Source organism: Tupaia chinensis, unplaced genomic scaffold, assembly GCF_000334495.1.
Source record: "Tupaia chinensis unplaced genomic scaffold, TupChi_1.0 Scaffold144682_1, whole genome shotgun sequence".
Classification (NCBI taxonomy): Eukaryota; Metazoa; Chordata; class Mammalia; order Scandentia; family Tupaiidae; genus Tupaia; species Tupaia belangeri.
The window spans coordinates 1,114,841-1,128,287 of record NW_006204543.1 but is presented as its reverse complement, the minus strand read 5'-3'; the positions used below and the strand labels follow the sequence as shown (position 1 = coordinate 1,128,287).

Below are 13,447 nucleotides of genomic sequence, written 5' to 3'. Positions count from 1 at the left end.
ATTCCTGCATGGAGAACTACATCGCGACTTTCCCGGCGACCCAGTATTTCAGACAGCACAAAAAAAGATTTCGATTTTTCTCTTGTAAATCAAAGTTTATTACTTCTAATCTTTTTTCCTCTCACACCACCTTTCACCACCCACCCTCCACCACCCACTTTACCCTTTACTGTGCTGGCATCCACCCAGATCCTCTCCACTGTCCAGCCTCCCATCTCTCAGCCTCTGCTATAGAGTGCAGACACTCAGTACAGTTGAGTGGGGATATACAGTGTTTGTCTGTGAGAGCCTGGCTCACTTCACTCAGCATTAATCTTCTATATTCATCCATTTTGAGTTGAAGGACAGGATCTCATTTCTTTTAGCAGTAATAGTCCATGGTATATAAATAATATGCCAGTTTTTCAACCCAGTCATCAATCTTTAGATGGTTCAGTTTGTTCCATATTTTAGCAATGATAAATAATGGTCCAGTAAACATTGATTTGCAGATATCTTTCTTGTTGTTTTCTTATCCTTTGGGTAGATAGCAAGAAGTGGGATTGCTGAGTCATATGAAGTTGTATTTATAGATTTTTGAGGAATCTCCTTATTATTTTCCTGAGAGGTTGGACTAATTTTTATTCCCACCAGTAGTGTAAGAGAGTTCCCTTTTCCCTATAGCCTCAAGCCATGCAGTCAGCCGTGTGGGATTCAGCACTTTAACTAACCTCTTTACCACCTGCTGGTTTGATTGCGCGCGCGCGCGCGTGTGTGTGTGTGTGTGTGTGTGTGTGTGTAGATTTTTGCTATAGGGTGCATACACTCATAGGAGAGACAGAAATTGAGAAATTATTCTCTTGGGGGATGGCCATGCCACAGTCCCTTCTCCATTTTCCTTTTTGGATTTTAGGTATGAATGAATGCACTTGCGCCCAACGTGAATTTTGATCAGCCACATCTAGGACACGAGGACTCGAACCATGGTTGACTACGTGGGAGGCCAGTGATGTAACCATTACGCCATATGCTGGTCCCTGGTCTTTCATATATTCTTAACTGAGCCTTTACAACTTTTGTTGTATGAATATTACCAGTTTTTTTTCCGGATTAGGAAACAGCCGCTTAATTGAGTTGCTTGCTGATGTTTAAAGGTTAAGGGTTATGTTAAATGAACGTTGGGACAAAAGACTTTCAAAAATACTCTTAGTATAACTTATCCTAAAAATAATTTTGTTGGAGGCCAGCAGGTGGCATAGTTGCTAAGGTGCTGAGCTCCCATATGTCTGACATGTCTGGCCATAGTTCAAGCCCTGGGCCCAGCAGCTAGAAATTCATATCATACTGTGTGTGTGTGTGTGTGTGTGTGTGTGTGTGTGTGTGTGTCCCCAGAAGCCTAAGAGGACCATGGAGAAGGAATCACAGCATAACCATCTCCCCTGGGGAGTAATTTCTCCCATCTTGCTGTCTTTGGTGAGCACAGACACCCTATGGCAGAAGCACACGTGCGTACGTATGTACATACATACATATTTTATAGAGTATACTGGTACTCACATATGCATTTGTGCATTTATTTGAAACAGAAGCCTCTGTTCTCCTCTCAGGATCCCGGGCGGGCATGCACGCACACGCACTGGCATGAGTTTAAGCCACCGGGTCCAGGACTCGAACCACAGTCGACTGCATGGGAGTCCAGCGACATAGCCATTACGCCAACTGCTGGTCCCTGTAGTGTTGATTTTATGGTTGAGGTGGTTACTGTATAGTCATTCTACAGATACAAAAAGCATTTAATTGGAGATTTATAGTTAAAAACGTTGGGCACTGGAATTCGACCACTGCAAGACGTTACAAGGAAAGGCACAAGTGAGGGCGTGCCGCACCTGCTTTCCAGAAAACGTGGGGATAAGATGCTTCTCGACTCAACCTTACAGGTTTTACCGGGTGGTGGTGAGAGCATGGGCTCCCCCGTGTGTCTAACGTGTTTTCTTAATGGAAGTCACTTATGAAGATCACTGTGCAGTTATTTTACTGTTAGATGGTAGGCTTAATGCCTGTGGTTTGTTCTGATAAGCAGGACGGACTGCAGGTGGGCGATTTTTAAGTCAAACTTCTCTACCTCATTTTTAGCCGACTTGATTTAGTTCAAGAAGCCGTGTACTTCTTTGACGGTCTCACGTGCTTCCCGTGTCCTAGTGGTACAGCCCAGATTTGTTACAGACGCGTGACAGAAAGTGAGATTGTAATTTTCTCTGTGCTCATTTCATGACATAGTACCTAGTTAGGGTGCCGGCAGGTGACATGGTGGTTAAGGTGCTGGACTCCCACTTGGCCGACTGCGGTTCTAGTCCCAGACCTGGCAGCTTGCTTCCCCACTTTCCCTCTCTCTTGCTCTGTCCCTCTCTGGTCAAATTAAAAAATAAAATGAATAAATAAAGTTAAACAATTCTTTAACAAAATTACTTGTTAGAAAGCAGAGTTAAAACCATGCTGTCATTTCTGTCTTTGTTATCTGTGAGGCTGATAACGACTTTTTCATCAGTTTGCTTTCTGTTTCCATTTAAAAACCAAAAGTCAAAATTTTTATTTGCTTTCTACACCTCTACGTTGTTCTCATTTTGCTTTTATCCCAGTATTGGCAGTCTTGCTTTTCACGCCTATGTTTTTCAATTACTAGCTAGAGATGATCGCCATGGAGAACCCTGCAGACTTGAAGAAGCAATTGTATGTGGAATTTGAAGGAGAACAAGGCGTTGATGAGGGAGGCGTTTCCAAAGAATTTTTTCAGCTGGTTGTGGAGGAGATCTTCAACCCAGACATTGGTAAATACCGTAATGATGTGACCGTGCTGTCATAGCATCATAGCATCCGTCTGAGTTAAGAATTTGGGTGCCCTGGCTTAAATACTCACAGCTAAACTCAAGGCAAAGGTGCCGGTAGGGGTGGGCACACACGCGTTTAGGGACTGATTTGTACCATTCCCTTATGCAAGGTCTTGATGCTGCCTATTAAAGGGGGTTCATTTCTTTGGTAAACTGAGCTGAAAACATGTCAGAATGGAACATTAGAGCTACTTTGTGTTGTCTAAAACAACTGTCATTTCAGGTTTCAAAGTACAGGGTCTGAAGCGTGTTGGGAGGGTCTCACAAGTGTATCTGCTCAAAATGTAGACAGAGCAGCTGACCTCCCATCACTTAGGGACATAGTGTGCTACAGAATTACTTGGGACTTAAACGTAGTTCTGTTTCTCCCAAACCTTTTGAACTCCAATGCATTCTTCCCAGCCCACCTCTAATAACACTAGCCACGTAGAACAGTGTTCATCGAACACAGCCCTGGAAAGGCTGATGACACGTGTCAGTCTGAAAGCAAAAGGTCGGAGTTTCAGTTCTTTATCTTTTCCTTTTTATTTTTTTGAGAGGTTTTTGCTATAGGGTGCGTGCGCTCACCAGACAGAGAGAGACAGAGAGACAGAAAGCAGGAAATCACCCCCCACGGGGGATGGCCACGCCACAATCTCTTCTCCTCTCGGGATCTTGGGCACGCACACACACGCGCCTGGCGTGAGTTTAAGCCACCGGACCCAGGACTCAAACCGTGGTCAACTATGTGGGAGTCCAGCGACATAGCCATTACGCTAACTGCTGGTCCCTATCTTTTCTTTTTATGACAGACAAAGTGTAGGCAAAGTGGAACAAGGAAAAGACAGCCTCTCGAATAGTGCCATTAGCTGCATGCTTCTGAACTGCTTCAGTGTCTAATACGAGCACTTGGCTACAGGGCTTGCATGCCGTGGAACCTTCCTACCGAAGGTCACCGTGCAAGGTCAGAACTGAGCAACTCAGAACTGAGCAATGCCCGTCATTGCCCTCCACTTTGAGACTTGGCTAACGGGATCGGCCTGGGAAATGCCTAAAAGAAATGTTTCACAAGAGGCATCCGTTATGGTATTTTTTATCCAGAGACTTAGAAAAATGTACCCTGAATGGAATCTTTTGGACTTGAGAATTGTTATTTTTCATATATGGAGGTGAGAGTAGTGATCTAAGTCATTTGTATTCTGAATAATTGAGTTTATTGGCCTAGATCCAGGCTGTCCATTTGTGCCATTTCCTGAAATCTATAAATTAGCTATTTATCAACTGTTCTTGATCCTGTTAATACCATACTTAATTAAGTAAAGTCTTTAGCACTTCTATCATGATGTAACCGGGCCTGTTTTTAAAATTAAAAAAAAAAAAAATTAGATCTAAACTAAAATTCAAGTATGGGGCCAGCTGGTGGTGTGGTGGTGAAGGCAGCTGGGTCCCACCTGGTCGGCTGCATGGTTCCAGTCCCAGACCCAGAGGCTTGATAAGCACCCCAGGCACTTGTGCACGTGTACCCAGAGTCCCAAGAGGAGGAGGCCAAGGGCTCACACTGTAGTCGCCTCCTCTGGACGGTGCTTTCTCTGTTTGGGTCTGTCTGTCTGTCTCTCTCTGGCAGACGCAAATTTTTAAAAAAAAAACTCAAGTATGAATTGGATAATTTTCAAACCATTATTTCACGAACATTAAACTGTACTAGAAAAACTTGTCCTAAGCTGAATTTATGCTAAGAGTGATTAAGAAGATATTTTAAATGTTCTTTTCATTTTCTTAAAATGGCCAGAGGGCGCACATGCTCATCAGAGAGCAGGAAAGACAGCAGCGACCCCCAGTGGGATGCGGCTGTGCCACGGTCCTCCTCTCTAACTGTCCCCACTTCTCCGTCCACTCAGGGCTTTGGCCGCCTACTCGCAAGCGAGTGTCACTTTTTTTCAAGCTGGGAGGGCCAGGATGTGGACCAAGTTCAGCCCTGTGAGGTGTGGCTCCAACGCACAGTGCATAACCGCTGTCCTACAGCACAGGCCCATAAAGAAGTTTTACGTTAGCTTAAGCTAAAAATGAAAATGAAGGAACATTTGAGGTTCTGTGTCTGTCTGTTGGTGTAGATTTTAGCTATAGGGCATGTGTGCTCTCGGGAGAGAAAGAGAAATCACCCCCGGAGGGGATGGCCATGCCATAATCCTTTCTCCTCCAGTCTTCTCCTGGGATTTTGGGTACACGCACATACACACCTGGCGTGAATTTTAAGCCGCTGGGTCTGGGACTTGAGCTGTGGTTGACTGCACGGAGTCCAGCAACATAGCCATTACATCATCTGCCGGTCTATTATGTAATTTCTACACTCTGTTCTGTTGATATTATAGTATTTTTAGACTAATTCCTAAAATATTTTTTAATTTTCATAGTAGCATCTGAAAAACATTTAGGAGGATGACAACTGTAAATTCACTTAAAATATTTATCTTTGGCCTAATCTTCTGAAACAGAAGAACACTGATGTACCTTGGTAACGCTCACTCCGTTAGGTGGACCAGGGATCCTGCTTTCTAGTGGGGATACAGGAAGTCTGCAGGTGTGGGGTTTGGTGAAGACCATGTGAAACTGGGGCTGCACAACCCCTGGTTTTACATACTGGCTCACAGTTAACATATGTATTGAGCAGTTTTGTTTATCTAACGATATCAGATGTATCTAGGTTTGTATAGTTGACGTTATCTGTGTTAGAAAGTTGTTGAAAAGATTTCATGGGGCCATTGTCCAGTTTTGAGGAAACAAACCTTTCCGTAATGTAATTCAAAACTTTTTAAAAATAATGTACGTGGGTTAAGTTTTGCCAGGTAAAACATTTTCTATATATCTAGTAGCCTTTTTTGTTTGTTTCTGAATTTATTTTGCAGCCTGTGAGTGGAAAACGCATGCAAAACAATGTTATGTGTTAAGAGTAGATTAGAAAACTCGAATTTAACAAACTTGTTTTCTAACTTGCTTCAAATGCCAACAGAATTACTTACTTAGTTGTTTTTTTCACGTCTTAAAGTGACATCCCACCGTGTGCCACAGCTCATGTATCAGGTGTATTCTGGACATTACTCTCTAATGTGCTACTGTAATCGGAAAAAACAGTACACGCCTGTGTATAAGTTCCACATGTTGGGAGCGTTTCAGATTTAGGCTGTGTTGTATATTAGTGTTTCCTAAAATACAGAAGTGATAGACGTTAAAAAGCCCTCTCTCACAGGCATGTTCACATATGATGAGTCTACGAAGCTGTTCTGGTTTAACCCGTCGTCTTTTGAGACTGAGGGTCAGTTCACTCTGATCGGCATCGTCCTGGGCCTGGCGATCTACAACAACTGCATCCTGGATGTGCACTTCCCCATGGTGGTGTACCGGAAGCTGATGGGCAAGAAGGGCACTTTTCGGGACCTAGGAGACTCGCACCCAGTAAGCTGTTTGCTCTCTTTTATTTTTTAAAATGCAAATTTAAAGCCTTCAGTTGAAATCTCTGTAGGTAGATATTCACCCATGAAGACGAGGTGGCTTTAGTATAGCTGAAGTGTCACGGACACTGGGAAACGTGGAGGAATATTTATGTGTTGTCTGCGAGCAGCTTCTCTAAGTGATTCCGTGGAGAAGCATGTTGGAGAGTTGAGTTTGTATCATGAAGTTGCATGGGACAGCCCAGAGAGCTCAGCCTGCCTGCCTCAACCTGGCACCTGCAGTCGGTGTGTCTGTCTCTCTCCTCCTGCAACCCCGCTGTAGCCCTGACACCCCAGGGTTCTTGTGGAGCAGAGCAGGACAGCACTGGCGAGGGGGGCCATCGACTCCTCCCGTTGATCGAGTAGGCGCAGTGGTGTTGGGTGGCATGGCGACCTTAGTGTCTCCTTTCTGGCCTAGGTCCTGTATCAGAGTCTGAGAGACCTACTGGAGTACGAAGGGAGTGTGGAAGATGACATGATGGTCACTTTCCAGATATCACAGACAGACCTTTTCGGTAACCCAATGATGTATGATCTCAAGGAAAATGGTGATAAAATTCCAATTACAAATGAAAACAGGAAGGTAAGGAATGTCTTTATGTCGTTGTTTGGTCTCTAGCTGGGCAGCACACCTTTCCAGAGAAGGCGCGGAGCAGGAGCACTGAGTAGCTCACCGTGCCATGGAAGCGGCTCGTGTGTCCCAGTTTGGTGCGGCGCACTTCCCAGAACTGCCTGCATTCGGATCTGCGTTTCTGCTGACTAAAAAGTGTTCAGCTGCAGATAGGATTAACCCAGAACAAAACAAAGTAAATACTCATGGGGTCTTCAAAAAGTTCATGGAAAATGTATTTTATAAACGCGTGTGTGGATTGCAATTTTTGTGTGTGCCAAAGTAACCGTGTACTTTAAATCTGTTCTTCTGTGAACTTTGTGAAATCCCTTCATACAGTGTATCTCTAAGGATTCTACTGATAAAACTTCAAAGTGAGACACAGTCACTAAATTAGGAAAGGGCGTGTTTTCCTCTTAGGGCCTGGTGCGAGTGGCCGGGGTGCACAGACGCCCGCAGCTGCTGGGCTAGCAGAGGAGCCGCTGGCGGCGCTCTGTAGGGGAGGGCCCAGCCCAGAACATCACATGCCAGACGGCCGGCATTCAGGCCAGCAGGAGGCCTGTGGTCCAGACCCTGGTCTCCCACGTGGCCAAGCACGGCCTTCGTTCCCCACCTACAGCTGGAAAATCATGCCAGGTGTTTGTGTGCCTACCTGGGGGCCCAAATCCCAAGAGGAGGATGAAGGAGAAGGGATTGCAGGATGGCCATCTACCCTGGGAGCTGCTTTCTCCCTTGCCCTCTGTGGCGAGCACGCATGCCTATATACACACACACACACATAAATATACATTTGACATTATGTATTTTATATATGAAAATATATAATGTCTTTTTTTTTTTTTTTTTTGCTAGAATGATTTTTTCCTTGGGAAAAATCAAGAAAATGATGCTCCCAGGTACTTTGTTGTGTTTTGTCTTTATAGCATGTTATAAGTTCTTACAACCAATGTTTCCTACAGGAATTTGTCAGCCTGTATTCGGACTACATTCTCAATAAGTCCGTAGAAAAACAGTTCAAGGCTTTTCGGAGAGGTTTTCACATGGTGACCAACGAGTCCCCGTTGAAGTACTTATTTCGGCCGGAGGAGATTGAGCTGCTTATATGCGGAAGCCGGGTAAGCAAGCGGGTGCCATGGGGAGTGCGGTGACGCTGTCGTGTGGCAGATGGTGACACGTGTTTTCTGAACCTGCAGAATCTCGATTTCCAGGCACTGGAAGAAACCACAGAGTATGATGGTGGATACAGCCGGGACTCCGTGCTCATCAGGTGAGTGTCTCGAGCCCTGGACGGGAGCCTCGCCTTGCGGGGGCGGGACAGGTGGGGTGGGGCGCCACGCGCTCCAGACCGCTGTCTCCAGGGCTGCTGCGTCTGGCTGCAGGTGGGTCTAATCGCATCACCAGTTTTACAGGTACCATCGCAGTTTATTTCATGAGTGAAGTGTTTCATGGACCTCATGCTTTTGCTTGCCCATGGGTACAGATTATCTGATATTCCGGCTGGGTCTTACTGCTTGTGCGGCATTTTTTACTGCTGGTTAGAAATGCCGAACTGGGTTCTCCTTTCCTTTAATTCCATGGTCTGGGAACAGGTCCAGAGTGCTCTGTGTACAGCACCTTCTGTCCGAAGGGTACAGTCTTTTCTGTAATCCTTGAGATAACATGGCAAGGTGCGTGTCGGTATTCCGACGTTACACATGAAGAAGCCGAGCCCTGCACGCTCATGGAGAGAGGGAGGCCCCCAGCCCTGCTCTGCCCATTTCCAAGTGAGCGAATGCCCTCGCTGTTGTTGCGCCGTGTGCTCCCCGATGCTCCTGGTCCTGAGACTTGGGCTGCTCCAGCCCCCGCTGAGGTGCTGGCAGGGACAGAGATGGCGCTCCGCACTTAGTGGTGAGGCCAGAAGGCACACGGACACGTGGCTTTCTAGAACTTCCCTGGAGGTTACTGCTCTGAAGGCAGAAGGAATTCTGTTACCTTTCTGCCGTTTTACCTCCCGTCATTATTCTCCGCTGTTCTTCACCCTGGTGTGTGGGAGGTGGCTGGTGCGTGCCCTGTGGTACAGCAGCTGCTAACGTGCTGACTCTCAGCAGCTACCGTGCTTGTGTTTACTTGGCGTTTCCAGGGTGACCACAGCGTGTCTGGGGTGACAGTGCAGGGTTGGCTCACTCTCCGTCATCAGGACTGTCAGAGACGTTGCGCTACTCAGGGCCTCACACGACAGCTGTAGCTGCTTCATGCTTTTCTGAGAGTAGCTGAAAATGTCTTTTGCTATTATTCATGGCAAACTTATCCCCCCCCCCAAGGTTTCTGCCATAGTGCATGTGCACTCACCGGAAAGAGACAGAGAAAGGGAGAGTAAGAAATCACATCACCCACCCGCCCCAGCCCCGGAGATGGCCACGCCCCAATCCCTTCTCCTCGACTCTCCTTTCAAGAGTTTGGGCACACTTGCACATACACACACCAACGTATTTCCTACTTCGTACTTAAAAGTATTTGTTGAATGAACAGTTTGAAGGACGGGCTACGTTAAATGGCAGATCAAGCACCGTCCACCAAACTCCTCCTCTGTACCTGGTCGTTCTCAGACTGATTCCACACTGCTTGTCCACATCGCACTGGAGAGGCGCTGGGTGGCGTGGTCGTGTTTGTTAGAGTACAGCGAGTCTGGATTTACAACTCTACCTACATACCCTCCCCTCATTTCCTGATAGAGACTGTCAGTCCTGCCCGAGTTCCCGTGTGTCCCTCTTGTCCGTCTGCACCCTGGGGGCAGCCACTGCTACGGTGGCCGCTACTGTCAGTGAGTTTGTGTGTTCTCAGACTGCAGATACACGGGGCGTACCCTGTACCTCCCCATCCTTCACACTCACAGTTTCCAGAATCAGTCCATGATGGCTGCGGTCATGCGTAGTTTTTATTGCAGAATAGCATTGCCTCATTTGAATACATGACCTTTTTCATTGTTTTCCCTAGGAGGGGAGGAGGGAGGAAGGAACCGTTGCTGCCCTGGACCTACATAACCAGCAGTGTGGTTCAAGTCCCGGACCTGGGGCATGAGAAACACGCCAGGTGCATGTGCGTGCCCAGATCCAGGAGCGAAGTGGAGAGGGGTGGCATGGCCCACTCCTTGCAGGGAGCTTTCTCTCCCCTGTCCGGCAGGCACGTGCACACACCCCCTAGGAGGAAGTGGCCGCCATCAGCTTCACACTCACCTTTTATTGTACCTCTTTTAGCACCTACTGGTATGAGTACCGGAATCCATTGGTTCCCTGAGGATTATAAAACGGTGACTCAGAAAAATATTTTTTCTTTATTTTCCATGTATACCCACCCTTAGTTTCTTCTTCTCAGTGGGTACAGTTCCCTTGAAAAGGAGTTCTTTGGAGAAGGCGTGATAAAATGTCAACTTTGGGGTTAGTAGGTGGCATAGAAGGTAAGGCAACTAGACCCCACAGGGCCAACGGTGTGGTTCCAGTCTCGGACCCAGCAGCGCGTGTCTGCGCGTGCATACCTACGACCCCAAGGGGAGACGGGGAGGAAGCGCACGCCACGCGGGCGAGTTCTCACTTCCCCTTGCTTTGGGAGCGCGCACCCTGTGGTAAAATGAGATTGTTTTAGAATAAGGAGGTTTTAGTCACGCGTTTGGATTGGGAGTTTGGCTTGATTTGTCTTCACGGTTACAAACCCCTGGTTTTTCCATGGTCATTTACTTGAATATTCCTGGTGTGCTGTTAATGTGGCCATATTAGATTTGGGCATTTTTAGCTCACCTTGAACACCCTCAGCCTCAGGTTCACAAACTGCGGGCAGCGGCCGTGGCCTGCATGTCTTTGCTGTGCAGTGTGCCCGTTTCTACGGCTTGCTGAGGCACGTCTGCCCGGCGTGTCCTGCGGGGACCTGCCCTCCGTGTGGCTGAGCACGTCCGTCAGTGCAGGCAGGATGGGGAGCCCCGCCTGAGGGAACGGTCAGACCCCTCACCGCACATCTGGAGGCTTCCGTCAGAGTCCCGGAAGAGTGACAGGTGACTCGAGTGGCAGGTGCGTGCGTGACTTTGTTAGCTGCTGCTGAGCTCACCCCCAAAGAAACACAGCCTTCCGTGTTCCCTGCCGCCTGGGGCTGCCTTGGCAGGGCCTGCCAGGTGAGGAGTGCCCGGTGGGGTGTGAGGCTGGCTGTCCTCCCATGCTGCGGTGGGCCTTTCGTGTCCCCCCGGGCCTCTGCCTCTGCGAATGCGACCAGGAGGACAGCCCTGGTGGACATGCAGAGCATGGGCAGGTTTTGGGGTGTCCAGGGTGGACAGCAGCCAGTGCCCATGGCAACCAGGGCTGGCTGTATCTGTGTTCCTCTGGAAAGCGCCCTTGGAGGGAGGCCGTCCTTCAACATTGGGACAAGTGTCTCCCACTGTGGCATTTGACTTCGCCAAAGGAAGGCTTTTGTATTCCGACAGTGACTGTCGGGCTTCTCCCTGCCCGGCTTTGACACACATTTGTTTTCCTGATATTTTCGCTTCTGTACTGTAAGGTCCCAGTGGAACTTTGGTCACCTCGGACACTGCATATCTCCCCGGGGCTTGAGGGCTCTCTCTCAGATGTGACTGTGTGTGCGTTTCACGGCCCGACCTCCACGTGTCTTCCTGTCGTTGGCGTCTCCCCGCTGTGTAGCATGTAGTGAGGATTTTCCACTCTTCCAGCCTGACCGTTTCTCTCGGGAAGTCTGCATGTCTTTACGGAGGTGGCAGGGTTTTGTTCTCATGCGTGTTTCTAGAGGGCTCGAGCTCAGAGCCTTCTCCTCCCTGGTTCCACTTGCCTTAGGGGAGGCCCCTTGTCATTAGCCACCGCCACCCCGTGAGAGGCCGCAGCTGCTGCCGAGGGACATCTGTGCCTCGTGAGGTGCCCTCCTCCCTTCAGGAAGCTATTGTCCATTCCCGGTCGCAGGCACTGCCCAAGTCCTGCCTTTAGAGCTGCTCCTTGGCCCGTGCGCTAACCTGCCCCAGTCCTCAGTCGGAGGCCCCGTCCTCGGGTGACCCTCCGCCCACCTGCCCCCTTCCACAGAGCTCCTGCTGGACTCTGCCAGTGCTGTCTCCAGAGTACTCACGTGGCAGTCTTCCCTTTCATCTGGAAGGATGGTCAGAAATGTGAGTAGGATGTGATCCACGTGGACTCCTTTTTTCTGTGGACACCTGGAAGCTTCTTTTTCTCTTCTGCTTTATGAAGTTATCCTTAATTCAGAAAAGAATTTTGTCCAGTAATTGGTTCTTTTTAAAGTCAGAAGTTAAGCTGAACTACCTGGCGCTTTTCTGTGTAAAGAGAGCCAAGGCCAGCTCCCCCCTGGTGACGGCCCACCTGGCCACTGACCCCTGCTCAGCTGCTGGTCCCGTCGGAGGCTCGGAGGCAGTACACTGCTGCTGGGGGGCGGCCGCCGAGCTGCCACAGGGTGCTTCCCTTGCCAGGCGCCCTAGCCTGGTGACGCGGACCCGAGTCGGACCCCTTTAACTGAGAGGTGCGCCTGCCAGGTGCCTGTTGAGGTTTTTTCTCTCAGGGTGAACGTAGGTTGCAGGAACCAAGAAGGGGAGGTGTTAGAGGCCAGTCTCCTGCAGCTGCGAGTTCATGTCAGGATACGGGTGTTGCCACAATAAAATAATACATTTTACATGGAAAAGGGCTTCATGATTTCCCAACGACCCACCCAGTAGTGCACCGGAATTACTGGGTTTGTACTTACTGATTTGGGAAGTGTCACTCTTCGTACCAAGATTCTGAAAGAACCTTTCAGATATATAGGAGCATTCAGTAACCACCTACAAATATTTTTTCTTAAAATTTTGAATTTTGTAGGCTGTGGGTTAGTGTAATAGTTTTATAGCCACTGGGTTACTCAAACAAGCGGATCCGGATTGCTTTTTATGAGCTCAGCGTAAAGCGGCTTTTAGCACATAGGCTTCGGGGATGCCAGGATTTCAGTCACGCCCAGAATAACCGCATGGAGTGCCCCGCAGACAGCGCGCGCTAGCTGCAGGTACTCTGCTCCGTGCACGTGTCGCTGTCGGCTGTGAGGGCGCTGTCCGTAAGCTGTGTCCCCTTTCCTTCCCGAGGTTTAGGCAAGAGCCCCTGGAGCTGCGTCCGCAGAGCCCGTCTCGTGTCGCCGACGGCATCCTGGCCGCGCTCTTGGCTTTCCTGGTCTAGCTGTAGAGAGTGTGGGCGTTTCCTGGGGGCGATCTGCCTACCTGCAGTCACCGATGCTCAGGCCGCTGCCGCCTCGGCGGGGACGCCAGTCCCACGTGGCTGCTCTGCTCGTTCTGGTGAATGCGGACTGAGTCACTGTTGTGTCTTCTCTCATCAGGGAGTTCTGGGAGATCGTCCACTCGTTCACAGACGAGCAGAAAAGACTCTTCCTGCAGTTTACAACGGGTACAGACAGAGCACCCGTGGGCGGCCTGGGGAAGTTAAAGATGATTATAGCCAAAAACGGCCCCGACACAGAAAGGAAATGACCACGGTGGCCGTAAGCCCTGA

At 48.9% G+C, this 13,447-nt stretch overlaps 1 protein-coding gene across 1 annotated transcript in view; it reads left to right on the top strand.

The window, feature by feature from the left end:
- Window positions 1–13,447, top strand: part of UBE3A (ubiquitin protein ligase E3A) — a 59,638-nt gene that overhangs the window by 44,666 nt on the left and 1,525 nt on the right. Inside the window, 6 exon segments of the mRNA XM_006172185.2 lie at window positions 2,660–2,804; window positions 6,088–6,293; window positions 6,747–6,911; window positions 7,898–8,053; window positions 8,132–8,205; window positions 13,275–13,418. Coding sequence (XP_006172247.1) covers window positions 2,660–2,804; window positions 6,088–6,293; window positions 6,747–6,911; window positions 7,898–8,053; window positions 8,132–8,205; window positions 13,275–13,418 — 890 coding nt within the window.